Raw genomic sequence first — 16,167 nt, 5'->3', positions numbered from 1 at the left:
TTCCCCAGTGTCCATTGCAGCCTTATCCCAGTGCAGCCTTGCCCCAGTGCAGCCTTGCCCCAGTGCAGCCTTGCAGCTGCCCTGCGATCCTGAGCTTCAAAATCGCTGACCGTCATTTGAAAATGGCGCCGCCGGCGCCGAAATACACAGAGCCGGTCCTCGGCGGCTCTCGTTCCCTTTCGGCTCCACTCGTAGTCCCGCCCAGGATGGGCGTGACTGTGAGCGGAGCTATCCGAACCTAGCCGAGTACACTCGACTAGGTTCGGGCGGCGCTCGAGTGAAGCCGAAAGTGGCCGAGAAGAGCCGAGGACCGGCTCTGTGTATTTCGGCACCGGCGGCGCCATTTTCAAATCGCGGTTGGCGATTTTGAAGCTCAGGATTGCAGGGGATCGGCGTATAACACGCACCCGCAATTTTCCCCTGATTTTAAGGGGAAAAAAGTGCGTGTTATACGCCGATAAATACGGTATTTAACTTCTGCTTTCCTTACTTTGTTATGATATCCTTTGCATTCCCATACTTCACATACTCTAACTTCTATGATCAGACGGGCAGCCATAGTGCTCATCCCATCTTCCCTCTCTGACAGCATATGAAGTATTCTGTTTTAACTCTCATTTCTCTGTTTCTTGACTTTACTAGTTGTAGTGCCTGGCCCCAAATTCATCCCACAACTTAACATTAAAATGTCCCTTTCTTTCTAGTGTTAATTGTCACCCTTGATCCATCCTGCTCACATAGATAGCTGTTTCTCTAGCTGTTTACTCTGCATGATTCTTAGTCCCTGTGGATTTTGGTGGTAACCCAGTTACCCATTGTGGATTCCTGTCTACTTTAACCATTAATCTAGGGGCTCAGTATAGGCGGAACCGCACCTTTGGTTCATATATAATGCTCCCCTTGCGCTGGACATTTTTGAGGGTCTCTTACCCTTCATTCCCTTACTTAATTTAATGCCCATAATGACTGGCCAGTCTTCTCTACGTGTGCCTATACCCTCTTGCCTCTAAACTACTTTATCTAGCAGATGTGTACTACATATACCTGTGAACAGCACTATTCTTCCCTTATCTATAACACTCCGATGGAGAGTAGACAGTTACAACATAACATATAACCACCAATCAATACAGTTCGATTAAGGGGAGTAAAATAGGTATCCTTTGTCCCGAAAATGCCTTACCGTTCAAGGAAGTCTGATAACTCAAATGTAAGCAAAAGGCTTACCTCAGCCGGCTGATTATCAGAAATTCCCGGATCGTCTCAAGCTCCTCGTTTCGGATACTCAGGGTCACCTGTAAATCCTCTCCTGGCTGGCTCATCACCTGAGTTGGACACTTTATAGATAGGCAACTCCTATCCTCATATTGATTAGTGGTTTCAAATTAATAACTACTGCAGGAGGGAACAGACACAAAAGATAAGCTCAGCATCTTTCCAAATAACTGTTCTGTTTATTATGAGGCAGTTGAAGGTTTTTATACACATGATTACGTAGGTATCACATTAATATTACAATTGTACATTTATGGTAACAAGGGGCGTTACATAGGCAGACTAATTATAATCAGGACTCGAAGAATGCAAACATGTACTGAAAACATTATTAGTGCCGTGTGCACATTGAGGGCAGTGTGCAATACATACAAAATAGAATACAATTATATACAGAACATACACATTTCCTTAACACCCTAATCCCTGCTCTTCCCTGGGGACCACTGATATCACCCTTTGAGACAAAAGATGGTCCAATGTTTGAAAGAGAGTCTTCTTTTTCTCTGGATCTTTGGGAACGTTTGATCTGAGAAAATGAGGAGACGGGGACTCTCGGAACTCTAGTTTGTACCCTAGAGTTATTGAAGAAGTCACCTATTTGTCTCGACACTCTTCCTGCCAGACCCTTGAGAACTGCAGAAGTCTTCCCCCCCTCTCGAGAAAGCGGGGGTGCCCCTTCATAAGGAGGTTTTAGTATTTTGTTTTGTAGGTTTCCTTCCCCAGGGCCTCTTTTGTCCCTGGGGTTGACCCTGATGTTTACCTCTTGAACTTGACGGTGGAGGAAGTCGTGACTGCCTGGAGGCTGATGCCCCTGGTACTGGAGAAGAAGCTTGTTTAAAAGAAAAACGCTTACTCCTTTTCTTAACTGGCAAAAGGTAACTTTTCCCATTATAAATTCTTTGGATTGTATTTATCCAGATCATCTCCAAACAGCCGTTCACCGCGAAATGGAAGACTAGCCAGGAGCTTTTTGCATGGTGCTTTGGCTGACCAATTTTTCAACCATAGTACTCTACGCATATGCACCAGCCCAAGTCGTGAGGCCTTGAGAATAGAATCTCTCATAGCGTCTATTGCAAAACATAAAGCCCCTGGTATCCCGGCCAAATCTTGGGCCTGCTGATCAGGAATAATCTTGAGCACCTGTTTAAACTGGTCTCTTAAGGACTGACATACACCGATTGCTGCCAGCGCAGGCCGAGTCACTGAACCTGCCAGAGAAAAATTGTTTTTTAATAGGAATTCCAACTTCTTATCCATTGGATCCTTCAGCATTTGAGCATTGTCTACCGGACAAGTCAAATTTTTATTCACAGAGGATACAGCAGCGTCAATTGCTGGCAGCCCCCATCTCTTATTAAATTCTTCCTCCATAGGATAAAGTGTTGAAAACCTTTTCAGAGGAAAAAACTGTTTATCTGGGTGATCCCACTCAGAATACATAAGCTTTCTCAGCAATGAATGGATAGGAAAAGCATGAATAGCTTGGGAAGGCTTTAGCGTACCCAAACAAGAAGTGGGCTCATCAACTGACTCAGCTAATGGCAGCATGATCGTAGAGCGGACCAATTCAGTGAGAGATTATACCATCAATCTATCAGATTGTGAACCTGATCCTTCCGTATTTGACCCTTCAGAAGAGGAGTCATCAGCCTCTTCCTGGTCTCCTGAGAGAAATTAATCCCGCCCCCGGTTCCTCAGTTTGAGGGTCCTGGGCAATGGAAGGGGACCTATCGCGTTTAGTCCCATTCTGGGATGTGATTAAAGCATCAATTTTTTGCTCCAATCCTGATATGGTTGAGGAAAAAACCTCTTTAGTAATATAGACAAGGGCTGCAGTGTTGAAAGCAGTTGCAACACCTGACAGCCCTGATGGCTCACTCTGACCAGCCACCTCAGAACTCCCAGGGGAGGATCCCATTTTTTTAGAAATGGTTCTAGGCTTTTTTTAGCAGAAGGATTGCATCCACTGCTTGAGCAATAGTCCAGCCACTGCTGCTGCTATTAATGCTCAGCCTGATGCGAATAGTAAATGTGTCAATAGGAATGCGTGTCACCAAACCTCTTACATGCCCCTCTTTGCTCGTGTCCCTCCAGCAACTTGCAGCAGCAAAAATTGAACTTTTTAAACACACTCCTGTGCCAGATGTTGGAGGACGCCAACGCCACGCTAAGCCCCGCCCCCTCCATCGCATCGCGCCCCCCTCCCCTCTCTTTCAAAAGAGAGTTTTCCCGCACAAGCGCGGGCCTCTGATCCGACGGGATCAGCTTGTGTGTGAGGGAGGGATGGCGAGGAGGAGACCTAGACAAGCCACCGTGCAGGGGCGGTGGGAAAACGGAGTGGCATGCTGATCATTTTTGGCTTTTCCCTTTCCAGGCGGGGGGGAACTTTGTCCGGGTGAGGGGTGTCTGGTGGAAGAAAACCCCCCCAAACTTACCGGAGGTCTGCCTGCTAGCCGGAGGAAAAAGCCCACTGCTTCCTGACACAGCGTGATCTCTGAGGAAAGCATGAGAGGGTACGTGCTCTATACAGCCTCCAGTGGTGACTCTTAGGCATGACAACATTTACCTTTTTTTTTAAAGGAGACATTTCATAAGAAAATTAAAAAATTCCTTAGAAAAACTCCACTTACCTTTCCCATCGCAGGGTTTTCTGTGGTAAAACCAACAGACCCAATCTTCACCCTTCACGGTGGATTCCGTTAACAAACCTTCAGGAACCGGGGACCCCACACCCCCGGACCCGTAATAGCACCCCGCCAGTAAAACTTTATGGCTGAAAATACCAAAGTACTGCATCCCGGGTCCAGCTCTCTAAAAAGAGAAGCGTTACAGGCAATACCTCATTTCTTCGGACACGAGGCCTGGGTACCATTCAATTTGGCCTAAAAGACACCTTGAATAGATCCGGCTGCAGAGCTAGCCCCAGCAAGGATTGCTCCAGTGCAGCTCAGCACAGCACATCTTTACTCCTGACCAACACCTTAGACACTGGTGAAAAAACTGAGGTACTCCCAGTAGTGGAAGGGGTTATATAGGGAGTGGACTTCCTGTCTTAGGGTCTGCCAGTGTCCATCCCCTGAAGGTGGCCTATAACCCACATAGTAACTACTATGGCTCTGTGTCCGGTGATGTACGATAAGAAACTAGCAGATGTCACACGTGCACAGCATGGGAGCAATATAGCGGGAATCTGAGAGAGACAAGGATCAGCAGAGATGGGGGTTACCACTGAGTGGGGGATCAGCAGATCTGGGACTTACTATTGAGCAGGGGATTAGCAGAGCTGGGGGTTACTACTGAGCAGGGGATCGGCAGAGCTGGGGGTTACTACTGAGCAGAGGATCAGCAGAGCTGGGGCTTACTAATGAGCGGGGGATCAATAGAGCTAGGGGTTACTACTGAGTGTGGATCAGCAAAGGGGTACTACTAAGTGGTGCATCAGCAGAGCTGGGGGTATTACTGAGTAGGGGATAGGCTAAACTAATAAGCTGGGGATCTGTTGAGTAGGGGTACAAATGAGCTGGGGATCTGCTGAGTGAGGGGTACGAATGAGCTGAGGATCTGCTGAATGGGGGTACTACTGAGCTGGGGTTCTACTGGGCCCCTTTAAAACAAATAGAAAATCAACACACATAAAAGGCATTTGCCAAGAAACATCACCGAAGCATCAAAAACACATCAAAAAAGTTGTGTTGAAACAGTAAGCGCTTTAATGTCAAATATTTTACCCTTTGCCCGAGTTGCCTGTAATTTTAGAAGAAGGATGATTTCCACGTCCAAGATCATCTTCAGCTTCATCTACTAATAAAGAACGTCCAATAACATCCCAAACCTATGAAATAAAGGTAACGAGAACATTTATGCAAAGGATTTCTATTTCTCATAAAGTAAAAACTATTCTGTCTAAATAAGACAATATAAGGGATCTGATCCCAGGCTTAAAGCTAAGCTCAAAAATGATACACTGTTTAAAGTGCATTCCATATATTTTTTTATATGTGCAAACTGTATAGCTTGCACATATAAAAAAAAATATGGAATGCATTTTAAATGCAATAAGTGTAAATACTTGCATTTATTTTGATATGTAGCTGGGAACAAGGTGGCAGCAGCAGTGCTGGGACAAGGTCATCTACAGCCCAGGACGCACATGCCAAACCCCCCCCCCACCACCATATCAGCTCTTCTAGCACAAACCCCAAAAATCTGCAAATCCTCTTGCCCCATCCCAACACAAATTTCCCCAAATCATCACTCCTAGCACACCACCCTCAAATTTCCCCTCCTAGAACAAATTCTTACCCCCTGCCACCCTCCACATTCCCCCTCCCAACACAAATCTCCTACCCCCAATCTCCTCGTGGCACCCCCCACCTCACATGATACCACAGTGCCCAGGGCAGTCGCCCCTCCTTGCTCACTCCTTGTCCTGGCCCTGGGCAGCAGAATTCCAATGCAGGTGACCTGTACTGTTTCATGTCCATCACCTATGTGAATGCAGGAGAGTCTCAAGTTCTGCCAGCAACCTTAGCAGTAAATTAAAGTGATTGTAATTTTTTTTTTTTTTAAACAACATGTTATACTTACCTCCTATGTGAAGTGGTTTTGCACAGTGCAGCCTGGATCCTCCTCTTTTTCGGATCCCTCTTTGCTGCTCCTGGCCCCTCCCTCCTGTTGAGTGCCCCCATAGCAAGCAGCTTGCTATGAGGGCACCTGAGCCGAGCTGCAGCTCCATATGTCCATTCAGACACAGAGCTGCGGTCTGTCCCCGCCCCCTCTCCTGATTGGCTAACTGACTTTGATTGACAACCACGGGAGCCAATCAGGAGGATAGTCCCGGACAGCTAAGACACTCGTGGACATCGCTGGCAAGAGATGGGGCTCAGATAAGTATTAGGGGGGCTGGGGAGGCTGCTACACACATAAGGTACTTTATCTTAATGCATAGAATGCATTAAGATAAAAAAAAACCTTCTGCCTTTACAACTCCTTTAAACTAGCAAATAAAAAAAGCTGCTCAGGTCCCACCATCCCACAATGCAACACAAATGTCTCAACAATTCTCTTAATTGGCCCACAAGACTGGTCAGAGATCCATCTCAGAGCAAAACTGGAGTATAATGGATCTGGGGCCTCATAAAGGGTCATTTTTAAAGGTCATATCCCCTTATATTATAGAGCTTTATATGTTGAAGTGTTCTTTTTTTTTTTTTTTTTTAATTCTTTATTTATTTTAAACATGGTTCCTTGGCATACCACAAAATACATCAATTCCTTAGACATACGCATCTTAGTCAAAATGTTGCATATGTTAAAAGACATTTCATGACTTGAAACAATTTCATTAACATAATAACAACTACTTCATCTCTATCATACCTATAAAGGATATAAGAAACCAAAGGCCTCCTGAAGCCCCCTGCACATTTGCCAAGTTAACCATAGTATATATATCTGGTCTTTCAAATACATACATATATCATCATTTCAACAGACTAAATTGCAAACTCAATGTATCCTATGTTCTCTATACTTATAACAGCTGAAATTGCGGTTGTATTTCACTACATAATAAAGAAAACAAAAAAAAACAAAAAAAACAAAAGAGAGAAAGATAAAGAGGAAAAAAGAAGAGGAGGACAAAAGAAAAAAGAGAAAAAAAAAAAAGGGGGGCAGGAAGGGGGGGAATAAGGTAAGTTGAGCGGGGTCAATATCATGATCATTATCCTAGTTACTCAATTCCCTGATATCACAGACTCTGTTACCTCCTGTAGGTACGCATTTGTTCTCATGAAATATCTCCATGGCCTCCATTTGTTCCTTATTAATTCCTCTGTATTATGGAGGGTGGCGGTCAGTTCCTCCATACGGAGTATACACTGAACTTTAGAATACCACAGGATCCTCATTGGCGGCTGAGATTGCCGCCAAAGTGCGGGAATGCATGCCCTTGCTGCATTAAGAAGCTGTATTGTCAAGGTCTTTTTATATTTCCGAATGGGTCTCTCTGTCACATGTAAAAGGCACGCAGCCGGATTGTCTTTCAGATCCACAGTTGTCAAGCTTCTAATTGTAGTTGTTACCTCCTCCCAGAATGGCCTCAATAACGGACAGAAAATATGCATAATCGTGCCAATATCTGCGTTGCACCTCCAGCACCTATCCGAAGTGGCTCCATCCATCTTGTGAAGTATATAGGGGACTCTATACCATCGGGAAACAATTTTGTATCCAATTTCTTGGTATTGATTTGCAATAGAGGATTTATGTGCCAAAGTCAACATTTTATCTACTTGCTGTGGTGAAAACTGAATCCCTAGATCCCTTTCCCATTGAGAAACAAATGACGGGGCTGGCTCTTCAGTCTGGTTAGTCAGGTAACTTTATATCGTAGAAAGAGTATGTCATACGGGTTCCACTGTTTTACATAGCAATTCAAAGGGGGTAGGGTCTCTAGGGACATATGATGCCTTCTGAAGGAACTGTAAGAAGTGTTGCAGTTGATAAGAGCTGAAACTATCTAACGGTGGATCTATGAAACTAGAAATGGTCGCTAGTGAGGGGAGCTCCCCGTTAGGCCAGACATCTATTAGGCGGTATCTCCCTGATAGTGTTAGTTGTCTAATCTTTCTACTTGTGAGACCCGGTATGAAATCCGGATTACCTATCACCGGTGTCATGGGAGAGGGTAGCGGCGCAAGGCTCGTACTGCGAAACGTTAATCTAGCCACCCTAAGGGTGGCACTTACCAAGGGGTGGTTCCCTATGTCTTCTGGAAGAGAGCAGGTGAGCCATGGGGAGGTCAACAGCGGGATAGAAACATCCTCAATCTCCAGCCTCACCCATTGTTTGAATTCTTTATTACAGTGCCAGTCTACTATCTTCGAAAGGTGTACTGCTCTGTAATATTGGAGGAGATCAGGTAGGCCAATGCCCCCCTTCTCTTTGGGTCTAGACAACGTTTGCATTTTGGTCCTCGGTGACTTATGTGACCAAATAAACGCTCTAATTATCATCCGGAGCTGTTTAAAGTATGTTGAAGGTACTCTAATCGCTATGGTTTGGAGTATATATAATATCCTCGGTAAAACCGTCATCTTCAGGGCATTACAACGCCCAAACCAGGTCAAGGTCAAAGTGTGCCATTTACGAAAGTCAGCTTTCAGTCTCTGGAGCAAAGGTTCATAATTAACAGCGTACAAATGCGCCAAGTCCGATGTAATATCAATACCCAGATATCTTATTGATTTATCCGCCCAATGGAACGCATAGAACGTACGCATACTACGAGCCTCCAAATCTGGGATCGTAATATTAAGCACAGCGGACTTGACACAGTTGACCTTAAAGTTTGACAATTCTCCATATCTCCCAACCGCTGCCAAAATATTGGGGAGCGAGACTCGTGGGTTAGAGACAAAGAAGATCAAGTCATCGGCATAAGCCGCTATTTTGTGGTGTCCTGAGGGTTTTCGCACCCCTGTAATATTTGGGTCATCTCTTATATGGCACAAAAATGGCTCTAAAGTCAATATGAAAATAAGGGGGGATCGGGGGCAATCCTGTCTCGTCCCATTCGCTATCATAAAAAACTCTGAGCACCATTCATTCACCCGAACCGCCGCCATCGGTTTAGAATAAAGGGATGAAATCCAATTAAACATATTAGGGCCAAGATCAATGTATTCCAGGGTGGCCCGTATAAAATGCCAGGACACCCTGTCAAAGGCCTTTTCCGCATCTGTCGAAAGCAAGAGAAATTATTTCCCCGTCTGACGCGCCTTGTGGATAAGATTCAGAACCCTGATGGTATTATCTCTTGCTTCTCGCCTCAGTACAAAACCTACTTGGTCTAAATGTATTAATTTTGGAATATGCAGTATGAGTCGATTAGAGAGTATTTTGGCAAAGAGTTTTAAGTCTATGTTGAGAAGTGCGATCGGGCGATAGTTCCCACATTGGGATAGATCTTTCCCTTCTTTAGGTATCAGGGATATATAAGCCCTCAAGAGTCTTTTGGCATGGAACTATCTCCTTTCAGCTCATTGTAGGCCGCCAAGAAGTGTGGAGTCAGGGAGGTCACAAAAGATTGGTAGTAAGTCAGTGTAAAGCCATCAGGCCCCGGGGCCTTCCGTCGTTTGGGCCAAGGCCTCATGAAATTCTTCAGCTGTAATCTCAGATTCCAAAGAGTCCCTTACTTCATCCGATAATATGGGCATGCCTGAGGCCCTGATGTATTCGATATCTGACTTTGTCTTATCCGTCATGGCCTCAGTAGAGTCCTTAGGGTGTAGATTATACAATTGTCGGTAGTACTTCTAAAATTCATCCGCTATACTCTTGGAGGTGTGTACTTTAGTCCCCTGGCTAGTTGTAATGTACGGGATAAAGGTGCGCTTTCTCGGGCCACGTAAGGCTCTAGCTAACATCGAGCCTGATTTATTTGAGAATTCAAATAACGAGCGTCTTGCCCATGCCAGCTTTTGAGCCGTCTTTTGAAAAAGCAAGTCTTTCAACTCTCCTCTGACCTTCAGAAGGGCCTTAAGGTGGTCTTCTGCTAAGGAACGTTTGTGTAATAATTCGAGAGAACGCACCTTAGAAATCAGCAGATCAATCTGCTTAGTTCTTTCCTGTTTCTTTAAGGCCCCGATCCTAATCAACTCTCCCCTTAACACACATTTATGCGCTTCCCACACAATCATTGGGCTCATCAATGGATCAACATTTTCTAAGAAGTAGTTTGTGAGGGTCCTTCCCACCTCACTGCGTACTTCAGGAATTTGCAACAGAGTTCAATTTCCACGTCGGAGGAGAGCGATGTTCCGTGTCTAAGCTTAAAGTCATATGAATCGGTGCATGGTCAGAGAGGGATATATAGTCAATCTGGGAGGAGGAAAGAGGTAGATCTTTACGCTGAATCATAAAGCAGTCAATCCTGGAGTATGTCTGATGTACTTGTGAGAAGTAGGTGTAATCCCTATCATCAGGATGCATAATTCTCCATGGGTCGACCAAACACATGTTCAACAGCTCTATTTTAAGTTTTTTAAGGTAGGAAAAAGAGAGATGTGATGCCCCTCTCGAAACATCGAAAAAGGGCTCTTGTGCAAAATTGAAATCCCCCCCTAGCAAAAAAACACGCTCCCGGAATTCTAATATGGTAGGTACTAAAGACCTTAAAAAGGCCAGATGATCTGAATTCGGGAAATACACGTTCACCAGGGTCACAGTAATATTTCCAATTTTCCCTTTCAAAAGCAGATATCGACCTAGCGGATCTACCCGTTCCTCCACAAAGGTCCATGGGACCGACTTGGCAATTAAAATACTTACTCCTTTAGATTTGGACAAGGGAGAGGGTGCATGATATACCGTGGGAAAGTCGCGATTATACAGCCTTGGAATTGCTTGCTGCTTAAAGTGTGTCTCCTGCAAGAACACTACCTGGCTATGCGACTTTCTAAGATCATAAAGAAGTCTGGAACGTTTTTCTGGTGTAGCTAGGCCACGAACATTGAAAGAAGTAAATTTGACCCCATGTAAAATGGAGTGAGATTCAGTCCCCCCCCACACGGGTCATAATGCATAACAGGGAAAAAAAAAGAAAAACCAAGGGGAAGAAGGAAATAAAATAGACTCAGAGAAAAGAGAGAGATTAAGAAAGGAATAATTAAAAAGTAGAAACAACCACCACAAAAAAAAAAAAAAAAAAATGAAAAAAAAAGGGAAAAAAAAAAAAAAAAAATTTAAAGAAGAAAAGAATATCCAAAAAGTGTTAAGTAGTTAATAAAAGGACCCACTTTATTGGGAAAGAATTCTAAAAAGAATAACAGCAAAAATTGCTAATACGCTCTCCAGTCCTACACTGGAAAAATGAGCGCTAACCTACAAGGGGGTATAGTCAGAGAAAACCGGGAGGGTGCTCCCCTCCTCCCCCCCACCCCCACCACTCTAATTATTTTACACATTGAGTTCGCAGTTCTACTTATTTTAAACAATACATAATATTATCAAGAAACATACAGCTGTACAAAACCATACACGTAAAGCGCGAGTTTTATCACCTACTCCTACCTAAATTCAGGAAGGAAGAAAAATTACCTTTGATTCATCTTCTTCCTAACCCCCTTTTAAACTATCTTCTCCCCTCTATACTAGGGATATTCTATCAAATTCCACTTTTCCCCCCCAAGACACCCCAACCAACCCGCCTCCCATACTCTCACAGGTACTGAGATCAACTCAATAGACAAAACAGCAGCACTGCTGCCTACCTCTTCCAAACCCAAGATCAAATTCTACCTATAGAGTAATTGTAATTAGCAAATGATATATCTGGGGGGCGGGGGGGGGGGGGAGAAAAAAAAACACAAAAAAAAAAAAAGGGGGGGGGGGAGTGCTAAATTTAAAAATGTGTAACTAAAGACCAAACACACCCCTTGCACCCTAAGAAATACGTGATAATAAGACAGCAAGTAAATGGCGCAAAAGAGACAAACAAATCCTGATATAAAATGATGCGCATAAACAATAAGGAAAAGAAATTCCATAACAATTAAATTAAACATGAAAATTATAAGTCCATGTAATGACACTGCAGATGAAGGAAGCAGGAATAGGGTGTAAAATCCACATTCAGGGCAGCCTTCTAGTGGGAGTGAAAGCCATGTCCCAGTAGCACTATAAAACAAGGAGAAAGAGGCGCCTCTGGGTGCAGACGTTTAAAACAATTTATTAAAAAGATATAGCAACAGCTGGTGATGCACTCACATTTAGTAGAAAAAAGTAGGCAAAGGACTGTCCCAAAACAATCAAGGGGATCCGTGGGGTCATCTAATCCTGGCTGATGGATGACAGAGATACTGGGCAGTCTGTAAACGCTGGATGTTTTCCGGCCGAACAGCAAAGACAGGCTCCAGAGAGAGGCTTGGATGGCATCCGATCAGGCGAGGAATGATGACGTCACTCGATATGCGACGCGTTTCCTGAGCTGGCTCACCGTGAATGGTGTGACGGCGGCGCTCCTTTGTCAAGCCAAAAAGGACAAAGGACAAAGGAGCGCCGCCGTCACACCATTCACGGTGAGCCAGCTCAGGAAACGCGTCGCATATCGAGTGACGTCATCATTCCTCGCCTGATCGGATGCCATCCAAGCCTCTCTCTGGAGCCTGTCTTTGCTGTTCGGCCGGAAAACATCCAGCGTTTACAGACTGCCCAGTATCTCTGTCATCCATCAGCCAGGATTAGATGACCCCACGGATCCCCTTGATTGTTTTGGGACAGTCCTTTGCCTACTTTTTTCTACTAAATGTGAGTGCATCACCAGCTGTTGCTATATCTTTTTAATAAATTGTTTTAAACGTCTGCACCCAGAGGCGCCTCTTTCTCCTTGTTTTATAGTGATAATAAGATGCATGACGTATAAGGTCATACAATAAATATTAGTGCAAAAAAAAAAAAAACCCACAACAAAAGAAAAGACCCCCATCACCCCCAAACCTCTCTTAATAGTGACAAAACAGATGATAGTCGTGAGAAAGAAAAAAAAAACCCAGTGGATATATATACTCCAATTAATACACCCCAACTTGAATTTCCCGGTATATTGGGCTGACAATGTTCCCAAAAATAAAATACACAAAATTAGTGTTATATTCCAGTATAAAGTGTCTCTATTTAGTGTCAGACAATACTAATTACACCTACCCTTCCCCTATTCAACAATAGTGATCACAGGTGTCTTGTGTTTAAGCAAAAGAAAAAAAAAAAAACACACAACCCCCCCCCCCCCCAAATTCTTATTGAGTCGTAACACCCTATTTCCAGCGGGTGTTATGGTTCCCCCACCCCACCTTCCCTTGACCCACCAAATTCATATATTAAAAGATACCCATGTACCCTCAGTGCCCCCCCAAAAAAAAAAAAAAAGGGAAAAAAGTTTTTAACCTATTTATATATCCTCCCTCCCCTATTTCATCAATACATGGGTTCTTCATATTTAAAAGGAAGCAATTTATACAAAATGCACTTCATGATATGTTCCGACAGCCTAATCATGGTGAACTCCCATCCCTACTCTAAAGCCGAGGGGAGTCTCATGTGTTCGTTTGATTCTGGTTCGTTACGGTTTCCTTCCATCCATATGCACTTATTGCTAATTGTTCATATAATACAGGCACATGAGAACGAAATTTTCTGTCCATAGGTCCCATACCTCAGTAAGAACCCCAGTCCAGGAATATAAAAAAACTACCGGTATTTCTGAAGTCCCATGATTAAGGAGTTTTTTACAAAAAAAAAAAAAAATATGAGAAAAAAAAAAAGGGAAGGGGGAGGGGGGGACCGGGCAACAAGGGGGGGGACACTACCATAAAGTGCATCATAAAATCTGTTGTTACCCGTTAATGTAACCGTTCCGCAAGTGATGATATTCATCTTGAGTATAGTGAAATTTTGACAGTTTCTTAGACATTAATCATAACTCACGTGACCCGTCTGCCTATGATGTTCAAGATCTCCCTCTGGGTCTTTGTACTTGAACAGGCTGGCTGTTCTGAATAGGGGCCTGGCCCGGCCCGGCCAGCCTGTCGACCTAGGGATATTTTGAAGCCAATTGCGCACTTGTACTGGTTCTGCTCCCAAAAAAGTGTAGAAGGCTGTAAGGTCCGCCGGGGAACGTAGAATAAAAGACGCCTGCGCTTTCCAGAATGTGACAGTTAGTGGGTAACCCCATCTGTACATACAATCATGGCGCTTTGCTAGATCCAATATTGGTCGTAGTATGGCTCGTCTTTGCAAAGTGGCTCTTGAAATGTCTGGGAGGATCTTCACCGACCTTCCCTCAATCTCTGCATCTCCATGTTCCCATGCTTTACGGAGAATAATCTCCTTCTGTTGGTAGCGATGTAACCTGCAGAGGACATCTCGGGGTCTGTCCAGGTCGGAAGACCTGGGTCCAGGGATTCTATGCACCCTATCCAGTTCCAGGGAGGGCGGTGGGGTCTTCAGTACCTTATGAAAGAGAGCTATCACCGTTGCTTCCAATCCCTCTAGTCCTAGTCTCCGGGATACCCCGCAGGCGCAAATTATTGCGACGACTACGGTCTTCCAATTCCTCCAAATGGAGTTGCATATTGCTAGCTGTAGCCTCCTGTAACGACTGAGAGAGTTCTAAGGCTAACACTCTGGTCTCCAGGGAAGAAACAGAGGCCTCCCCAGCTTCCACCCGCCCGGTAAGGGATTGTATCTCCGCTCTTACCTCCTGGCTGTCCCTGCTGTGAGCTTCCTCTATGCGGGTAATCAGGGCTTCTATGTCCGCTCTTGTAGGGAGGGCTTGCAGCAGAGATCTAAGTTCTTCGTCCAGTCTGCTCTGTTGTCGTGCGGGACTCACTACATCCGCCTGGGAGGCTGCCACCATCCCCGGGAGCGGAGCAGAAGCCTGAGAGGGGGCGCATAGCCCTGGTGCTGCTGAAACTGCTCCGTCGCCCATAACAGTTACTCGTGGAGCCACCATTGTGCCTTCCGGCATCGGATGCTGTGGTTCACGGAGGAACCTTCGGATTCCGCTCTATGGCGTCGCAGGTCTGCTCCCCCTGGTGGCTGATCTGGTTCTATACGTTCTGTGTATTGTCATACCGTCTTCCCATGTCAGACAGTCGGCTTGAAAGTGGTAGCAGTGTTCTAACATGTACATACAAAACTGCTTTAACCACTTCTCCCTGGGTGGACGTCATATCACATCCTGGGATTTAAATGGTGATACTGAGATGATGCCTGCACCAACTGAATTCTAAGCAGTTATAAAATACACAAATAAATGTAGCTCTGTATTGCATTTTTTCAAATGTAAGCACAATAAGTACCTGGAATTAGCCTCTTGCTGTCCCTTTGTAGCAAAACGGGTGTGAAAGAAAGTAGCAAGAGAAAGCATAATGACAGAGAGAAGGGATCATTATAGTGCTGCTTCTCCTTTCACTGTCCAGTAATGGACTGGGGAGGTTTCAGAATGATGCTGAACATCAGACTGAGGGCATCTGGCAACAGAAAAAAGTACTGTGGGGGAAATCTCTGGATTAAAAACAGGTGCCCCATGGTGTTTGCTCTCAGGCAAGGTTATTAAAAAAGTTATTTTTTAATGAAATATACTGCCTAGACAGCTTGGTAATTAATATACAATAACCTGTTAGTAATATTATTGTAACTGGGAAAATGGGGGTTAGCAGGACTGAAGGTTTTGTGCAGTGCACAGTGTGCCACATGTATACAACAATGCAGCAACAGCTCCAGGATGGATACCGCTGCGACAGATGTGAGAAGGTTGCCCTTCTGGAAGCTCACATTGGAGATCTGGAGGAGCAAATTGCAGAATTGGGCAGAACTGACAACTTTGAAAGGGGTCCTCTGCTCGCTGAGCAGGTGGCTAATGGGTTTAATGGGGAGGGTGGAGGGGTAAGTCAGAATTATCAGGTAGGAAGATGGGCTAATGCAGTTAGAGTGAGTGGAAGGGGCTCACAGAAAAGGAAGACCAGCCCTGGGTTTGAGCACCCTAACAGATTTGCCAAGTTGGGTGAAGATGTGGGGGTATCAAGCTCATAGGTGGCAGCCCTAGAGGTCACTGCTTCCCCTAACAGTCGGGAGAGCAGCCCATCTAGTAGGGGTGGTGAGGGGAGTGCAAGTAGGCCTAGACAGTTGGTAGTAATAGGGGATTCTATAATCAGAAGGACTGATAGAATGATTTGTTACAAGGATCGCCTTAACCGAATGGTTTGCTGTCTCCCTGGTGCCAGGGTTCGGCATGTGGTGAACCGGGTTGATTAATTACTGGGAGGGGCTGGGCATGACCTAGCTGTCTTGGTCCAAGTTGGAACCAATGACAGCATATATGGA

General features: G+C 44.8%; 1 protein-coding gene and 1 long non-coding RNA gene across 5 annotated transcripts in view; one reads left to right on the top strand and one right to left on the bottom strand.

Moving 5' to 3' along the window:
* The window catches only part of CCS (copper chaperone for superoxide dismutase), a 277,092-nt gene that overhangs the window by 31,024 nt on the left and 229,901 nt on the right, over positions 1–16,167 (bottom strand). For all 4 annotated transcript variants that reach the window (XM_073605142.1, XM_073605141.1, XM_073605139.1 and 1 more), the window contains one exon: positions 5,010–5,113. In XM_073605142.1, the coding sequence (XP_073461243.1) occupies positions 5,010–5,113 (104 nt within the window). The remainder of the gene's footprint in view (positions 1–5,009; positions 5,114–16,167) is intronic.
* LOC141112364 (uncharacterized) overlaps positions 1–16,167 on the top strand; it is a 237,596-nt gene that overhangs the window by 118,565 nt on the left and 102,864 nt on the right. The window lies entirely within an intron of this gene.

This window comes from Aquarana catesbeiana, linkage group LG11, assembly GCF_042186555.1.
Source record: "Aquarana catesbeiana isolate 2022-GZ linkage group LG11, ASM4218655v1, whole genome shotgun sequence".
NCBI lineage: Eukaryota > Metazoa > Chordata > Amphibia > Anura > Ranidae > Aquarana > Aquarana catesbeiana.
This window is presented reverse-complemented; position numbering and strand designations above follow the sequence as displayed.